Genomic DNA, 15,600 nt, shown 5'->3' with positions numbered 1-15,600 from the left:
TACAACATACATCCACCTATATATATACGCTTGTTAACTTTTATGAACTCGTCGGTCACATAGTTTTGTGGGAATCACTTTGGATGAACGTGTGCTTCGTTCAATAAAGTAAGGCTTTCACTCAAAGACAAACAGCTGGAAAAAGTACTAATTGCCATCAAGCAATCAAAAGCGGGTGTGACAGGATCAATAATTTATCTATTGGGCTGCGGTAATATTTTGATAGAGGCTGGTAATTAATCTGATCATTGAAGCCAAACGTGTTACAGATTCCCAATTACAGTAAACTCAGAGCAAAGCCCAGATACCGTACTATTTACAGCCTGAATACTGACCTGTGCGCTGTGATTCTGTCTCTATGCAGGCAAATAAAACAAACCATCCATCTAAATAATCAAGGGCAAAATAAAACATGTGTTTATTGCATGGTGAATTATCTGAAACATTGGACAGAAAACCATGGACAATGTACAACCTAAACATTAATGTAATCCTACATCACTCCCATCAAATGTAAACTCCGCTCCTGACCTTGAGCCAGTGAAGACTTCAGTGGCGCTTGCTACCAGTAGATGGGGCCAAATGACTGAATACTGAAACCCCGCTCTGACTAGAGTGAGCACTGTGAAGCGTTGGCAGATTTTCAGCACATGCCAAATTGGTGAAGGAACACAGCGGTTTCATCTTGTTGTTAAAGCAATTAAAAAGGGCAGGTGGATGAACCGCCCTACAGCTTAGTTTTCTTTTGCTGCATGTGGCATCGGCTGCACTGGCAAACTGTCGCTCTATTGAGCCAAGATAGAAACAAAGAAAATGACGCTGTGCATCTGTGGTTAGATTTTTTTATTCTTGCAATCATCCCGACAGCTTTTATCATCATTGAAAACAGCCGTCCCATTTCAGTCAGCCTTAAAAATCATCATCACCATCATCATCATCACCCTCCCTTTTTGCATTATCAGTAGTTTTAAAAAAGGTGCTTTCCGACACCACTGTCCCACTTTGGTCCCTTAAAATAAACATTATTTACAAAAGCTAACACGAAACTGGCGTCATGTTACGTGTATGCATCGACTAGTATGAATATCTCTTTTCATGATTTCAAAAAGGACCACAGACGCCAAACACTCCTCAGCGATCAGGCAGTCCTCGGCGAATTCAGCTGCTACTCAACAAGCGTTTCAGCAACAGCTACGACACATCTCTCCGTCATTGAATCCCGGTACAAAAGAAAAAATAACGGTCTTCAGTGGAAAACCAAAAGAGTAGCGCGTTATGGATGCTGCTTCAAGTACGGTTTACAGACAGGAGGCCTAACAAAACAGCCTGTTACTGCCAAGTTAAGCGATCTCGTTAGAAACGGCGGGTTTCTGTCTCTGAGTAAAATCAATTGCATCAAGCCAGTGTCGTTTTAGTTCTTAGCACTCTAAAATATATTTCTACATGCACTTGACATTATCAGGCGCATTTCCTCTTGGGTAAAAAGAAAACCTGTTCTTTTAGAGTGACGACCTTTCAAGGCACAGCGTCAGGTGAGCTTAGAGGGTATTCTTCATTTCACACAACAGGGAAAGAAAGAAAAATCGATGAGAATATTCTTGTCAACTCACCAGGCCCTCTGGGGCAAATTGCACTTAGTGGAAAGGCTTCGGGTCTTATACGGGCCGCGTTCTACCATGAAACCGGCTGGAATTGAGCAGTCTCGTATGACCGCAGCGCAGACCCTCACATGACGAAGCGTGTGAGGAAGTAGCTGGTTTGTGTCAAGGCGCTGCTGACCCAACATTCCTGTCTTTTTTTGAGCTGCCCTTCTTTAAAACGTTTTTTTCCCCCCTCGACAACTTCACAAACAAACAAACAAACAAACAACAATCTTAATTGCACATCAAAGTCACATCCTGTTGTGCGGCAGGTTCTTGCATGACGTTTTCTAGCAAACGCTTTTGTTACTCCGTGAAAGGCACTTCTTGATGTGCTGGCCGGTAAAAAAAATAATAATAATTGTCACACCGGAGACAATGGCGGCACTTTGGGCCCTCGACTCGATTTTGGTTGCAGAGGCACTTCGATGAACATGAAAGTCTGTGGTTCCGCCAAACAAACCTCATTCATTCCTCCCTTATTCTGTCATTCGAACCGGTAAAAAAAATAATAATAAAAAGCTCTGAATTGGGAAATTCATTGGCTTAAAGTGACTGTAACACCACCTGTCATTTCCCCGCCACCCTCGCTTGAAGACCTCCTCTGTAGTAATTGCACTGTGGTAAACGAAGGTCACTTGGGGGTTCCATGCTACTTTCTGCCTTCCTCCTCCTCCTACCACTCAAACTTCCACTGCTGGTTCTTGTCTCCTGCGGTGCACCGCCTCATCTGGGTGTCCGTGCGCCCCCCCGGTGCGCGGTAGGCGGTCACGCACATGTCCGATTGGCGGTGGTAGATGGTCCCGTCCTGACAGGTTCGAAGGAGGCCGTTTAGATCAGTGGTAGGATGAGGGCATGCCTGAAATGTGGCATTGGGTAATGATTGGGTGCTTGTGTGTGTTAACCCCTACCGCTCTGAAGTCCCAGGTGATACTGGGAGGTTTGATCTCCCCATCACCGGGGCAGTGCCTCATACTGATGGCGGTCTGTCCCTCAGTCACCTCAGCACACAGCTCTGTCACCGAGTTGAAGCGGATCTCCTTCCGAGTCGTGTACTCAAAGTACTGGAGCAGAAGAAAGACCCGGTTATGTGGTCATTTGATCAGATTATACATGTTTTTATGTTTCTTTGCATTGAAAGGAATACCAACTCTTAATAGCAACAGCGACTCAGAGTGAAGCTCCGCCTCCTTTTGATTTGTTTTAGTACATAATCGCTTTCTACTTTAATCGCTCTTTTTTGTGGCATGTTTTTTCCCCCCTAACAGGATTACAGGACGCCCCCCCCTCACGCTGCTGTGGGATTGAGTCCTTATTGAACCACCAGCGCGTGGCGGCGTCTGTGTGTCCATCAGGTCGTCTCATCAACTGGACGAGAACACAAACCCAAGTCTCTCCTCACCAGAGTCCATTGGACATCCCGGCCCATCGAGACGACGGATGCCACACTGGCCGGGCTTCCCGTTAAACGGCAGGTTAAGTGATTCCCCCCCATCCTTCTCTTTACATCTCATACATCTTCCAGGTGCAACGTGGACCGTTATGGCAGCTCCTTTAAGCGTATTTACTCTGATTCTGCCCACGAGGCTCTTGTATCTTTTTACAACCACCACGTGGTGGTTGGTTGGGCCAGGAATCGAGGAGCAGGCGGGAGGCGATGGGGGGGGGGGGGGCGCCTCGGAGGCTTTTGTTTCAGCGGGGAGCCATCCAAACATTGATTTTCAGTCACTCAAGGTGCTTATTTTTGTGACACCTGATGCGGCGCATCGGCGGGGTAATCAGACGTATCAGGTGGGTTGGAGATTCACAGAGAGCGCAGCCTGTTGTCTGACTTAAACATAGACAGACTAATCTTCTGCTTGCCGAACCATCCCTCACTGGACTTGGCAGGCGTTCGGTTTAAAAGTACCTTTTGGTTCAGTTCACTAATATTGCAGTCTATGCTACAATTCTGTACGCTTCCCCTTCATTAAATTCAAGCAGAGAGCAACTTTCTTTGGCGAATCGACTACGGCGTCTCCCTTTAGAGGTTAGAAGAGAGCGCCAGGAGATCGTGAACAGAGAGAATATGTGCATGAGGAAAGAGGGGGGGTGAGAAGGAAAGTAAACAAGGTGTGAAATGCTCTTATGTACCTGGTTGCCCCCCTGCCCGTGGCAGCCGAACAGAGAAAGGTGGGCACCTGTGGGATTGTGCTCGGGGGAGTTGTAGTCCAGGCAGTCAGAGTTTACTCCCACGCTTCGTACCTGGCAGGGGGAGAACACACACACACACACACACACTTAATTATATTAACCATATCAATACGAAACAGACCCTTTTTACCGAAACTATTGTTTTCCAATAAAAACCTGCCAAGGTTACATGCAGCATGTGACCTCACAGCTGTCAAGGTAAAACAAGTGGCCCCACGGCAAGACGGAGGCTCTTTGAATGGACATTGGAATACTCCACCATGGATTTCTATGGTCTTGAGTGGAGTCCAAATGGCTTTGGGGATTTCCCCGCGCCCCCCCCAATGCCAACACCCAGTTTCCGGCTCAGAGTAAATGAAACGAAGCAAGAATGAAACGTGGACGCAGCACTTTGATTGGAAGAGGGCAAACGTGCAGACACTCACAGCCCCATGCCAGTCCTCCTTGTCCTCAGGTACGTGGAGTTCCGGGTAGATATTCTCCAGATACCATTGAAAGCTGTTGCATTTCAGCCTCTCCCTCAGCAGTAGCCGCTCTGAGATATCCCCATAGGTCTCCTGGAAAGTCAGCACACAACAAATAAGTTTGTCTGTCAAGGAAGGAGGAACACAAACGACATTGTTTCATCTTTACCTTCTGACAGAGATTAGATTTACCGTAATGCACCCTGGTCGCTTGCGGCACATGAGGCATTTTATTTGAAGCCGCTAATCAGCAGTCATGCCATATAGATTAAATATTTACATCCTACTGACACCCTTTACACCAGGAACTTAACTAGGATCAGATAGCGGTGTTTGCTGAGGTAGAGAACTCCTTAAGGCATTCAAACACTTTAAATATGCGCTGCCTGACGGGTACACCATTTCAGTCACAAACTTTCCATAATCAGAACACACAGAAAATGTTGCCGGGATAAACAAAAGTTAAATTCAGTTTTTAAGATGTAAAGTAGAACCTTTTGTGAAAAAGGGTTCTACCGTTACATCTCCAAATATTCCTAAAAATGAATGCCAGGTGGTTCTTTTGAATGAGCAGGTGTAGTGTAAGAACCTCATCTAATAAAACATCTGGAGGACAGTGACAAGCGGCCACCCGGCTGTTTGAACACCTTTAAAAAGGTAAGGAAAACAAATAACTCAGCAATGTCCCTGCATACAAGTGTCCGTGGCTCTGCACTCGGTTCACATGCCAATAAAAGGCAGTGCTTTCCTCAATCTGCTCCGGACATATTGTTTGATCAAAGATCCCCAACATTAATAATGTATTTTTTTATTTTCAGGTAGGTGAAACTGAGATACATGAATTTTTGATGGTGCCCAACGTTCAGAACCTGAGAGGCGCACACACACACACACACACACACACACACACACACACACACACACAGATAGATATAGATACAGACACACAGACACACACCTTTTTCATTAGTTGACACCAGACAGGTGTTTCATATCATACAAAGCATCTAAATGGAACTTAAAGCTTGTGAGTTTACAGTGCGACAAACACATATGCTGTATAAGCCACGGCTGTCTTAGTACTTTCATTGAAAGATTGTTCCAGTACAGTACTACTGCTCATATTTCCATGAACACAAATAGAGTAAAGGTACAGTAATCAATACAGCATTTTACTCACTGAGACAAAAATAATTACGGTAAAATATTATAGATATGGTGACTGTTGGGGATGGGGATGGTTCTGGGTGCTGCTGGATCACATCCAATATCGTCCCTTTCTTCTCATCCATGTGCCTCTCCTCTCTCTCTTCCGCCATTATTGCCAATTTCAGGGATGTTTTGCACTTTGAATAAAAGTTTTTTCTCCAATGGTTGCAAGGGATTTCAGTCTCAAACGCGTTTGTCTCATGTAAGAAAAATGTTGTAATGTTTTGCAAGAACTGCGTTACAAAGTGCACGGCAGAAAATGCCGTTGGTTCTTATGTTGCATTTGTTGAAGTCATGTTACTTTAAAGCAAAGGTTTTGATGCTTTTGGACCAAGGTGGAGCAGCGAGTAAGCTTAAATCAGCGGCATCGGCATCACAGCCGCACGTTGAGCTGGAAGGAGTGCTTAGAAACGGGTTTCCTTTCATTAGTAACTGTCCTACCCTTTTGGCTGGAGGATTCCTGTTGTAGAAGTGTTGTTTATAAGAGTCCATCCAAACCTCTGCGGCTCGTACGGTATTTTGGAGGAAGTTGGGCCGTGCATAGGGGGCCTTTTTAGGAAACACATGGCCCACATGGGAGCAGGGGTGAATCTCCAGACTGCCGCCGCACTGCCACACCTGGACGGAGAGTTCAACACACACATGATATAATCAGATCTTTTTTTATTTTTCTTTAACATTGTAACCTTTGTTAATCAATGACTACATAATAAAAGACAGCACCTTTTATAGATACCCATAAATATTGTACCCTACATTGCTCATTTTTCCTCAAAGGTTCTTAATATAAAAACCATAAAGACAATCAGCAGTTACACAGATCTCTAACCAAGTCGTACATACGCCTCGTGGGAGAGGAACTGACCACTAGTGAACTTTGGCACTTCCATCTACAGCTGGTGTTTATTGCTTTGCCTGCCAACAAACTAGCAAGTCGTTTGTAAGCAGGAAGTAAAAGTCTTTTGCAGTAGGTCTGCCTGATGGCTGTCGATTGCTCCGACTGCTGCAATGCTAGAAATCCTTTCTCTGAATGCCGAATAAAGCTTCCCACATTCTACCCCCCGTGTTCTTCATTCGGGAGGCTGCCTTTGAAAGCAGCTTGGATTTATTCTTTAAATTTGCATTCTATAATTGCTAGATCTTCCTTTGTAAATAGACAAAAATAAAGGGAAAAAAACACTTTTAAAGCATGAGAGGTTGTTAACATGGCATGTCTGTTTACTTGAAGCTATGAGTTATGTTCCAATCAAACAAAAATATATCCATAGCCAAACATGACAGTACCTTCCATCTTAATTCACTAAGCATTTCACCCCTGACCATATATATATATATATATATATATGTTTTAAGCACTCTGGGTTGAAAACCAATTCACTAAACATAAATTATGGATGGCAAAAGGTTCCAGCGAGAGGAATTTCTTATTTCCACATGCATAACACATCACTCAGGGGAACAGCTCGTCCTTCTTTGCACTGAAACCACACACACACACACACACACACACACACACACACACCCTAAATAATGAACACACAATTTATATTCCCTACCTTTGGCTCCTGCTACGAACACACACCTAAAATCTGGGACACTTTGATTGACGTAGACAAGTGAAAAGCGACACCGACGTACCAACGAGGTATCAGCCGATATCGCTGTGCCGTTTCAGATGGCTGACTGCGGCCAGACACCGACACGAGTCACTCTCGCTGCAACCGCACGCCGACCGCCAGCGGCCGACGGATCACAGGTTTTACCCGGTGAAAAATAAAGAGATTCTGATTCTGGAATGCCAATCCACCTAATTGGTGTTCGTCCGGTCTTTGTCACAACAACGAAGACGCCAAGTCAACGGATGTTTGATGCGCGAGAATGAGATTTCGGTAAGAAGGCCGGCTGGAATTAGTCACCGTTTCCACGCGTTTGATTTTGAAGCCTCCCTCGTGTCTCATATGGCTAAGCGGCATATCATTTGCACTGAACTCACCCTGAAGGAGAGCTCCAGGTTTTCTCCTCCCCACACCTCCATGCCCATGTCATATGTGCCTAGATGCTCAAAGTAGGCTTTGCTCACTGCAAACAGACCACCTGCCATCGTGGGCGACCTGGTAGAAACAGTGAAAATAAGGTCATGTTAAATCCTACCTTCCTTTCCAAAGAAATAATTTAGTCCCTTTTTTTAATCCAAAGCTAATTCAGTTACTCAACTGTCTAATCAGAGGAATAATTTAGTTTGATTAAGGGAAGCCTTTAACCTCAACTAATAATCACCATGGCCCCACTTTAATGGATGATTAGGAAATGTCACACTGTACATAGTCGGTTGTGATCAAGAGCTCAGCAGAGCAGATTGAAGTGCAACAAAACTCCACCTCGGAGAGTCAAAGTCAATCAATAACCCAACCGTAGGAAGCAGCACGCGGTCACCTGATGGGGTCGATGCGAGACTTGCGCCTCCTGCGTTCCACTTCTGGAACTGGGTGCCACTGGAAGGTGAGTCTCCAGTCAAAGCCTCCGATCATCGGCTCATCTGTTTGCATGTAATACTCAAAGGTGTTCCAGTCAATGGTGTCGATCACGGGGCACACGATGGTACTGGCGTTCTCACCAATCCTAACCGCGAGGCGCGATGGGAGGAGAACACACATAAATACATCTCTGGTTTAGCAACTGGTTTGGATTGTTTTTTTATTTGCATTCAAAGCTCCTAGTCTTCCGATTTGGTGAACCCACCTTTCCAGCAGAGGCTCGATCCAACCGGGGACACACTCGCAGTGGCAATCCAGAAAGGTCAGAACATCCCCCGTGGCGTAGGTGGCCCCAATGAGACGCGCCCGGACCAGCCCCTCCCTTTTGTTGGTGCGGATCAGCCGCACGCGTTCCAGATTACTGAAGTAGTCCTCCAGTTTGGATTTCAGGTAGCCTTTTGGTTTTATAAAAAAAACAGACATAATCCACATCAAAGTTGGAATATTTCCTTACATGTCATTTCTTTAAAATTACCTTTTATCCACTTACGAATACTTCTCCCAGTACGATGAACTTGAATGTCAGGTAAGTGGAGTAAACACGCCTTTTATGATCTAACTGAAGTGAATACGAGGCTCGGGCCTGTGCAACCACATTCATTCATTCATTCATTCATCACAGTCAGTCCTTCACCGCTGTCTATGCGTCTACGTGCAGCGGGCGTTCTGCTTGGGAGTTGCACATCTAGCATTGGTCAGGGCAGGTCGGAGGAGAGGAAATGATGTCACGGCAGCTCAGGTCACGCTGAAGTCATTGCTATGGTGTAATGTCTCCAGTACAAACGGACTAGACTAGCTGGCAGCAACTACCAATTCCATTAAGACAGGCAGGAGGAAAGAGAGTCGCTCTTATATCCAGTTCCTATAACCAAGTGGTATCATTCACAGAGCTGGTAAGTAGACCTTCAACCTATTTCAGCCCGCAGAAATAATGTTGCAATACGTCTTGCTTGCCTTTTAATTTAAAACGAAATGGTCTAAATATAACAACCTGCTTCTCAAAGAAAACCCCACATTACCACAAACGCACACACACACAAGCTGGTCAACAGTGACACAGACACACATTAGATGAATCATTTGCAATTACTTATGAAATCATTTTTTTATTTCTACAAATGATTGTTTTTTTACAGAAATCCCTACATCATCTTTCCCAGAAAAATTACACTGCCAGTAAGCCTCAATGTAACATTACTAAATATTCCATCACTACCGGGAACGTGTACAGCCTCCTTTCTAACGGCCCTTTAGTAATTGCTTACGGATTATTTCCAGAGGCATCATCCATTCACTGCGCCACATATAGCCTCTTCATTCTAAACGTAGCAGAGTCCTACAGGACTTGTTCTCTTTCATGCCGTCAATGTGAAGAAAGCACGACTGAGGTCTGGGTTCTTTTCCGCCTCACTTAACCAGCAGGAAGGAAATACTTGTTCATTTATCAGTGTCAGACCTCGGTCACTGTAGTCATCAATGAGGATGACCTCCTTCAACAGAACGGCCGGCGTGGTCTCCAGGACACTGTGGACCGTCCTCAGCAGGGTGGACCAGGCCTCGTTGTAGAAGGCGATGATCACAGAGGTGGTGGGTAAACGGCGGTATTCAAACTTCTTACTGCGGCACCTGAGAGGTGTGTCAGAAGGGAAGAGAAAGAGTTGACTCAAATCCGTTCATCCTTTAAACTCCAGTATCCTAAAAGGAACTCACTCAAGCGAAAAATGATGTGTTTTTTTACCACGGTGGGGGAGACGGGAGGAACTCGAGCAAACCAGACACAACAAAGAGCAACGATGGACAGAAAATTAAGTGAAAAACTGTCAACTAATAACTTGACGACAAAACCATTATCTTCACTAAGCTTCATCGTTAGTTACCAGTATCACTGAGAGGGCGTCACTGCTGTGTAGCCGGGGGCTAAAGTCACTACACCGTTGGAAGAACGTCGGGATTAAGAACTAAGGCGTCCAGGCATTAGGCGGCGACCAAAAGAGTAAGCTCTTAATAAGCAAGAGCAAAACCGGCACCCAGCAGGGAGCTGTGTAATTAGTGAGTGGCTGAAGCACTGCGACAAGCGCGTACACACACACACACACACACACACAAATCAAATAAACCTTGAAATACCCAAGCATTGCACATTTGCTTACTATTAGTAAGGAAGCAATCGTGAGCGATCGGGCAGGTCTGTGATAGCTGACCAGCAGACAAATGATCCCCCAAACAGCTCTCTGACATAATGACTCGGATGTTCGCGCAAACAGCAGATGGATCCCCGTGTCGTGGTCAGAGCAGCCGAGCACGTACGCTGCAGAGCTGCACACCGCATCCCCCCCCCCCCCGCTCACTCATTCACTACCGAGCCTCGACAAATGTGCACTTATCCTGCCAACTGCCATGCACTCTCCCGGCGACAATACCCATCGTGCATGTCACAGCGCTGCCTGCGGTTGAGTGACTCGCGTTTAAAGATCACTCTGGGCTGAACGTTACCTCGGTACAGGCACAGTGTTTGAATTTACACCTTCCGAGCAGGTTAGTCAGCCCGGAAAGAGGACTGAAGCATCTTTCGTTGGTAAAATGTTCTACACTTTGTTTCTCCAGAGGGGAAAGATTATTTTTTCTCTTTATTGACTTTACAGTCCAATTTAGAAGATTTAGCATGAGAAAATGTATGTATCACACTCCACTCATCTAAAACAAGCACATGACTTTTCCATGCATGCTGGTTCCACCCCGACGGACACCACACGCAGGTTTCAATAGGATGGGAGCCAGTGAGGCAAAGGCAGAAGGGGAACCTATAAAAATGGCACATTGTGCTTTGCGAGTTGAGAGTAGCTGTGGAAAACATTTCTGGATGGGAAAAAAAAATCCACTGAGGAGGGGGGGGGGTTACAGCACCTTAAATAAGCCCTGCAGTGCATCCTGAGCGCTTTCATCCTTGTTTCTAATTGCCAGTGGAAAACCGATCCCAGTGAAGAGCTCAACCTAATCTTTGTTAAGTAAGACACGGCTGACACCACGGTTGCAGCATTGCTATCAGCTCTGTGCAGCTTTCAAGGTCGGAGACGTATGCCTGCTAGAATTGTCAGAGAAAAGTACCAAAGCAATAAAAAGAAGAGTCAGTGAGTTTAGGGGCCTTTTTGCTCTACTCACTCGTTCATCCTGTGGTCTTGGATGTGCCGATGAAGGGAAATCTTATCACTGGTATAAATGTTGATAGCGTAGCGCTCCACGCTGTCCTCCTCCTGTTTCTTCTCCTCGGGGCTGAGGTTGAGGTGAGTGGCCCGACCCATCTCGCCCGGCGCGTTGTGGTCCGGTGGCGGCTTCACGTAGAGCGGCCTCGCCAGCTGCTCGACCGTCTCGGCCTCCTGAGCGGAGAGCTGTCTCGCCACGAGGTTGTGGTCCTCGCCTTCCTCCTCCGGAGAGGAAGAGGAGTGGAAAGAGGAGCGCGCCAGCAGAACGTAGCCCAGCCATAGCACCCAGAGCAGGAAGCCAGCCTTGGCCAGCACAGCAAGTTTTCGAGAGCAACGCCACCTCATGACGGACGGAAAGCCCGGGGACCGGCTGAGCTTTAGGGTGCTCTGGAGGACAGAAGGAGACACAGACTGAAATCAATAAATTGTTTACAAGATGTAAGGAACACAAAACAGGGAGAGGGGGCGGGGGGTGGTGTAGGCTATGTGTGGAAAATCTATGCATGGTGCCGAGTTACTACCACTGACGAGAGGAGATTTGCAGGATTGAACTCTGTCATAAAAGCGCTTTCCATTAGAATACAGGTTCAAACAAGGGACAAACCCATTCACAACTATGGGAAGTTACTCTCTTAAGCACAAGTAAAATAGTGCTTGCCTCTAAATTTGCAATCGCCCCAAGGACAAAGCTCCAGTGAAGTAGTAATCAACACCAACATCATAAATATAATTGCATGCTTAGGGCCGCGTTAAGATGCTCATCAAATACAAATTGCAAAAGATAGAAGAGGCTAAATTATGCCTCAGCACACAGTTATGTGCTGAATAAATTGAGTATGCGATGCATTCCAATGAGAGATGTTTTAACCTGATGAACTTCATTACAGCGGGGCGGCTTTAGTACCGCTGCATCACAGTAAGCCAACTCACACTCGCTCATCAGCGCCAAACCCCCAAAATTAAGACCCAAAGACCACACCAGACGCCTGGAAAACAAGGTTGACTTGATAAATCTAAGTAAATAAAGTTTTTACAATGGTCCTAGAGCGCGCGCACACACACACACACACACACACACACACACACACACACAAATCTGCTATACGGCATTCCAAACTCTTCTGCAATATTTAAACACATTTAAAAACCATTGGCAATTAATAAACAGTGAGGCCTAAACTAGCCGGTGGTTCACAATGAGCTTAAGAACCAGTCACTGCAGGGTTCCTCATTTCAGGATTTACATTCCCGTCCATTGAGCGAAAAAGACCGGCCAAAAGGGCGAAAGGCCAAAACTGGTAGGCCAACAAAATCTGGGTGGAATATCTGCTCATGGATGGATCCCTTTTTCACTCAATTACAGGATTAGCGGGTGTTTGTACGAACACACAGACTTCAATTCAGACACGTGCGTCTGACTGATCAGCTCAGTGCCGTGATTTAGAAACATGGCTGAGGTAAAAACACACCACTTGGTCATGTTGACACTGAACTTTGTGTAATCACATAATTGTGTTGTGTTAATCAGGGTGCCGTTTACAGCAGAGCCGGGTTTAGCAGCGGTACCGATGCGCGCACACACACACACACACACACTGACACTCGCACAGCAACTGTGCTTTTCTCTTCCTCATGCCAGAGCACAATGATTTCACAACTCTGCAAAACGACAGTTAATCTGGGACGTGCGAGGCGGCTCTGATAAAAGGTGTGCGCGCAAAGCGCAGCGTGAAGGTCTACAGGTCGATGCTACAGAATCAGAGGAAACTCAATATCCACTGAGAGTCCTTTAAGGCGGCAGCGCAAGCCTTTCACTCCAGCCTGGGCCCCGGCCAGGGGACTCGGGAGTCCTCCTCCCGAGACGCCGGAGGACAAAACCTCCTTTTATCGGCTATCCATCACACCTTCCACTCTCGCTGAATCCGATAGCCTTACTGGGGAGCTGTTGGGGACAGAGGCCTACGACTCCGCTTAAATCCTGCTCCAATTCTCTGGGCTAAAAGGGGTATAAAACAAGGGATAAGATGCGCGTTTAGCCTGGAATCTGTGATGCAGGTTTCACGCTGAGGGCAGGAGCAATGAATACAGTTACACGGCGTGGGACGGGGACCAACCAGGCTCGGCGTTGGGAGGCGTTTGGCCCGTAGATGTCGGGGTTAACTCGGTCGGGTTAAGATCGGTGCTCTGGAGTGGAGAAGTTCATCTAGGAGTGAACTTGGATACATGACTCATTTCCACGCCCGCCAATTACAAGGAGAAGGTCAAACATCCAAAGAGCAGGTCTCACTCACAAGCAGCTGAAAAGGAAAAGCGACGCTCCCAGAGAACCGGTTGGGCCGTTTTAGTTTTGTGTGCGAGGATCGCTCATGACTCTCCACAACACAAACATTTCTTCGCTGTTTACTTTTCAGTGTATACAATAGCGACAACAACGTGTTTTCAAAAAGGAGCCGGGGCGGCGATGAGGGATGAAGGGTTTCATTTGAAAAACAGAGACAAAGTCTCTGACACACTTCCAAACACATCCAAACAAACTTGAGCTGTGTTATAACACAGAGAGCTTTGACAAATTGTCTTCTTCTGTTCACTTGACTTGAGCAGATGGGACGATCCAAAAAAAAATCTAACCCTCCACTTGAAATCAAAAGTAAAACCTCAGATATTCCGCATTTGTACTCCGGCACATTACAGCTCTAACTTGTATCTTAAGAAGCTTATGTTTTCGGGTGAAACAGGGAATAGAAACGTTCACAAGGTGTCACCAGTGGGTCTGCAGTCACAACAACGAGCAACAGGTCTCCGTATCGGTCACACGACTCAATGTGTGGGTTACGATTTGTTTTACAGCTTCTGTCACATGGAGACGTAACGGGTCGGGACTCCAAAAGAATAAATGACACGTCAACTTCTCGAAACAGCCATTGCTGGCTAACAAACGAGGATCCAATTGACGCTCATAACATGTGTGAGTTTTCTCTTCTAACGTCAGTATTTATACTTTATTGTCAAACCGCAGCACCGGAAGTTTACGTCAAGTGACAAAACGAACACCGCTTTGAATGTGCGCGCGGCGGTTAACGCCGCAAACGCCCGTTTCTCTCGTGAAAGTGCCGAGGTCGCTTGTGAGAGTTTAAGTTACCTTTAAAAAGAAGTTACATGTCTCGGAGGGTTGCTATGGCCGCCGTCCCGTGTTTTGTCGAGCTGACGGAGGTCGTCTTCCAGTCGAACCTCTGGCTCGCAGATGTCAGCGGAGCCACATCCTCTTCTCCGCGTTGAGGAGCGTCTAACCTGATGTCGGAGCGGCCGGGGGGGAAAAACACAGATGTTCCGGTGAGACCCTTTCAAAACAAAAGCACGACGGACGGGTGCGACTCGCTTAATGTTAACCGGATCGTACAGGGCGCTGCTAGCTAACTTACAGCACCGACGGTGACAAATGTATAGAACGGTTTACCACTTCCCCTTACTAGTTCCTCACATTTCCACTTACAAAAAAAGGAAGAAGAAAATGCGTTTACCTCGCTTCCGGTACTGGTAGCGTCATCTCTCCGGCAGCTTGACGCAGAGCTTTGCTAACCACTGTTAGCTGTCATTTGTCCCCAATGCCGCTGGCGTCTGGCTTCTTTGAATGGATTGCCACTCCTTTCTATCGGTGTGGTGACGTCACGCAGTGTTGTGGTGGGACGAGAACTGAAAACTGCTGCTTGAGGTTCTGATAAGTTGTGAACAAAAATACCTTTTAATATTCTAAAATTATAGAACTATAAACTGAACTGATTGACTGCACACTATAGACACAGTTGAAACGGTTTTAAATATGTTTATGTATATTTGTCGTGCATGCTCAGATTGCAGCATATTAGGCATAATCCTAAATGTATTTTTTTTTTACAGAACATAGATCACTCTAACTGGGATGAAAAGCTTTAAACGGGAAATTGGGTTTGTGCAGTAGATTGTGTGATACGTAAGTTGAATGATGCATGGACATTTCTTCTCTTTAAAAACACAATCGGGTTTGGATGGGGCCCGTTTAAATATGTATCAGGGTTTTTTTCAGCGTTCAGGATATATTATTAATGGGCGAGCAGGTTTACTTGAACTTGGGATGGATTTGACCGAATGGAAGATTATCTTGGATCCCGTCTTGCTGTTCACAAAAACAATGAAAGGATCTATTTGCTCACCGCATGAATGGACAATGTGCCACACACACTCAGACACAAACAGACCTTCCCTGTGTGTGTGTTTGCCTTCATAAGCTTGGTTTGTTTTCCCAGAGTGTCTATGTCCTGCTCACACCGGACCACACTCATAGTGGTGCAGCCTGTTGTTAGGCAGACACCTGCACTTCCTGGTA

At 46.1% G+C, this 15,600-nt stretch overlaps 1 protein-coding gene across 1 annotated transcript; it reads right to left on the bottom strand.

Moving 5' to 3' along the window:
* Window positions 1-828: 828 nt before the first annotated feature.
* Window positions 829-14,936, bottom strand: poc1bl (POC1 centriolar protein homolog B (Chlamydomonas), like). Its single transcript, XM_040188552.2, has 12 exons — window positions 14,759-14,936; window positions 14,380-14,528; window positions 11,200-11,627; window positions 9,497-9,666; window positions 8,246-8,435; window positions 7,940-8,125; window positions 7,500-7,617; window positions 5,948-6,124; window positions 4,259-4,390; window positions 3,774-3,884; window positions 2,552-2,704; window positions 829-2,448 (listed from the first exon to the last, which is right to left on the bottom strand). Exons 3-12 carry the CDS (start codon window positions 11,583-11,585, stop codon window positions 2,317-2,319), a joined length of 1,755 nt encoding a protein of 584 aa, XP_040044486.1. The 5' UTR covers window positions 11,586-11,627; window positions 14,380-14,528; window positions 14,759-14,936; the 3' UTR covers window positions 829-2,316.
* Between the last annotated feature and the right edge of the window lie 664 nt (window positions 14,937-15,600).

Source organism: Gasterosteus aculeatus, chromosome 10, assembly GCF_964276395.1.
Source record: "Gasterosteus aculeatus chromosome 10, fGasAcu3.hap1.1, whole genome shotgun sequence".
Taxonomy (NCBI): domain Eukaryota; kingdom Metazoa; phylum Chordata; class Actinopteri; order Perciformes; family Gasterosteidae; genus Gasterosteus; species Gasterosteus aculeatus.
The sequence above is the reverse complement of the archived record's forward strand: the minus strand, read 5'-3'. Positions and strand labels throughout refer to the sequence as shown.

Bases quoted from the DNA above. Each gene is read 5' to 3' on its own strand.
- poc1bl (XM_040188552.2), bottom strand. From the start codon at position 11,585: ATGAGGTGGCGTTGCTCTCGAAAACTTGCTGTGCTGGCCAAGGCTGGC. The intron at 8,126-8,245 runs GTGGGTTCACCA...CCTCGCGGTTAG, and splicing joins ATCGAGCCTCTGCTGGAAAG to GATTGGTGAGAACGCCAGTA. The intron at 2,705-3,773 runs GTACATAAGAGC...CTTCTGCTCCAG, and splicing joins ACGGGCAGGGGGGCAACCAG to TACTTTGAGTACACGACTCG.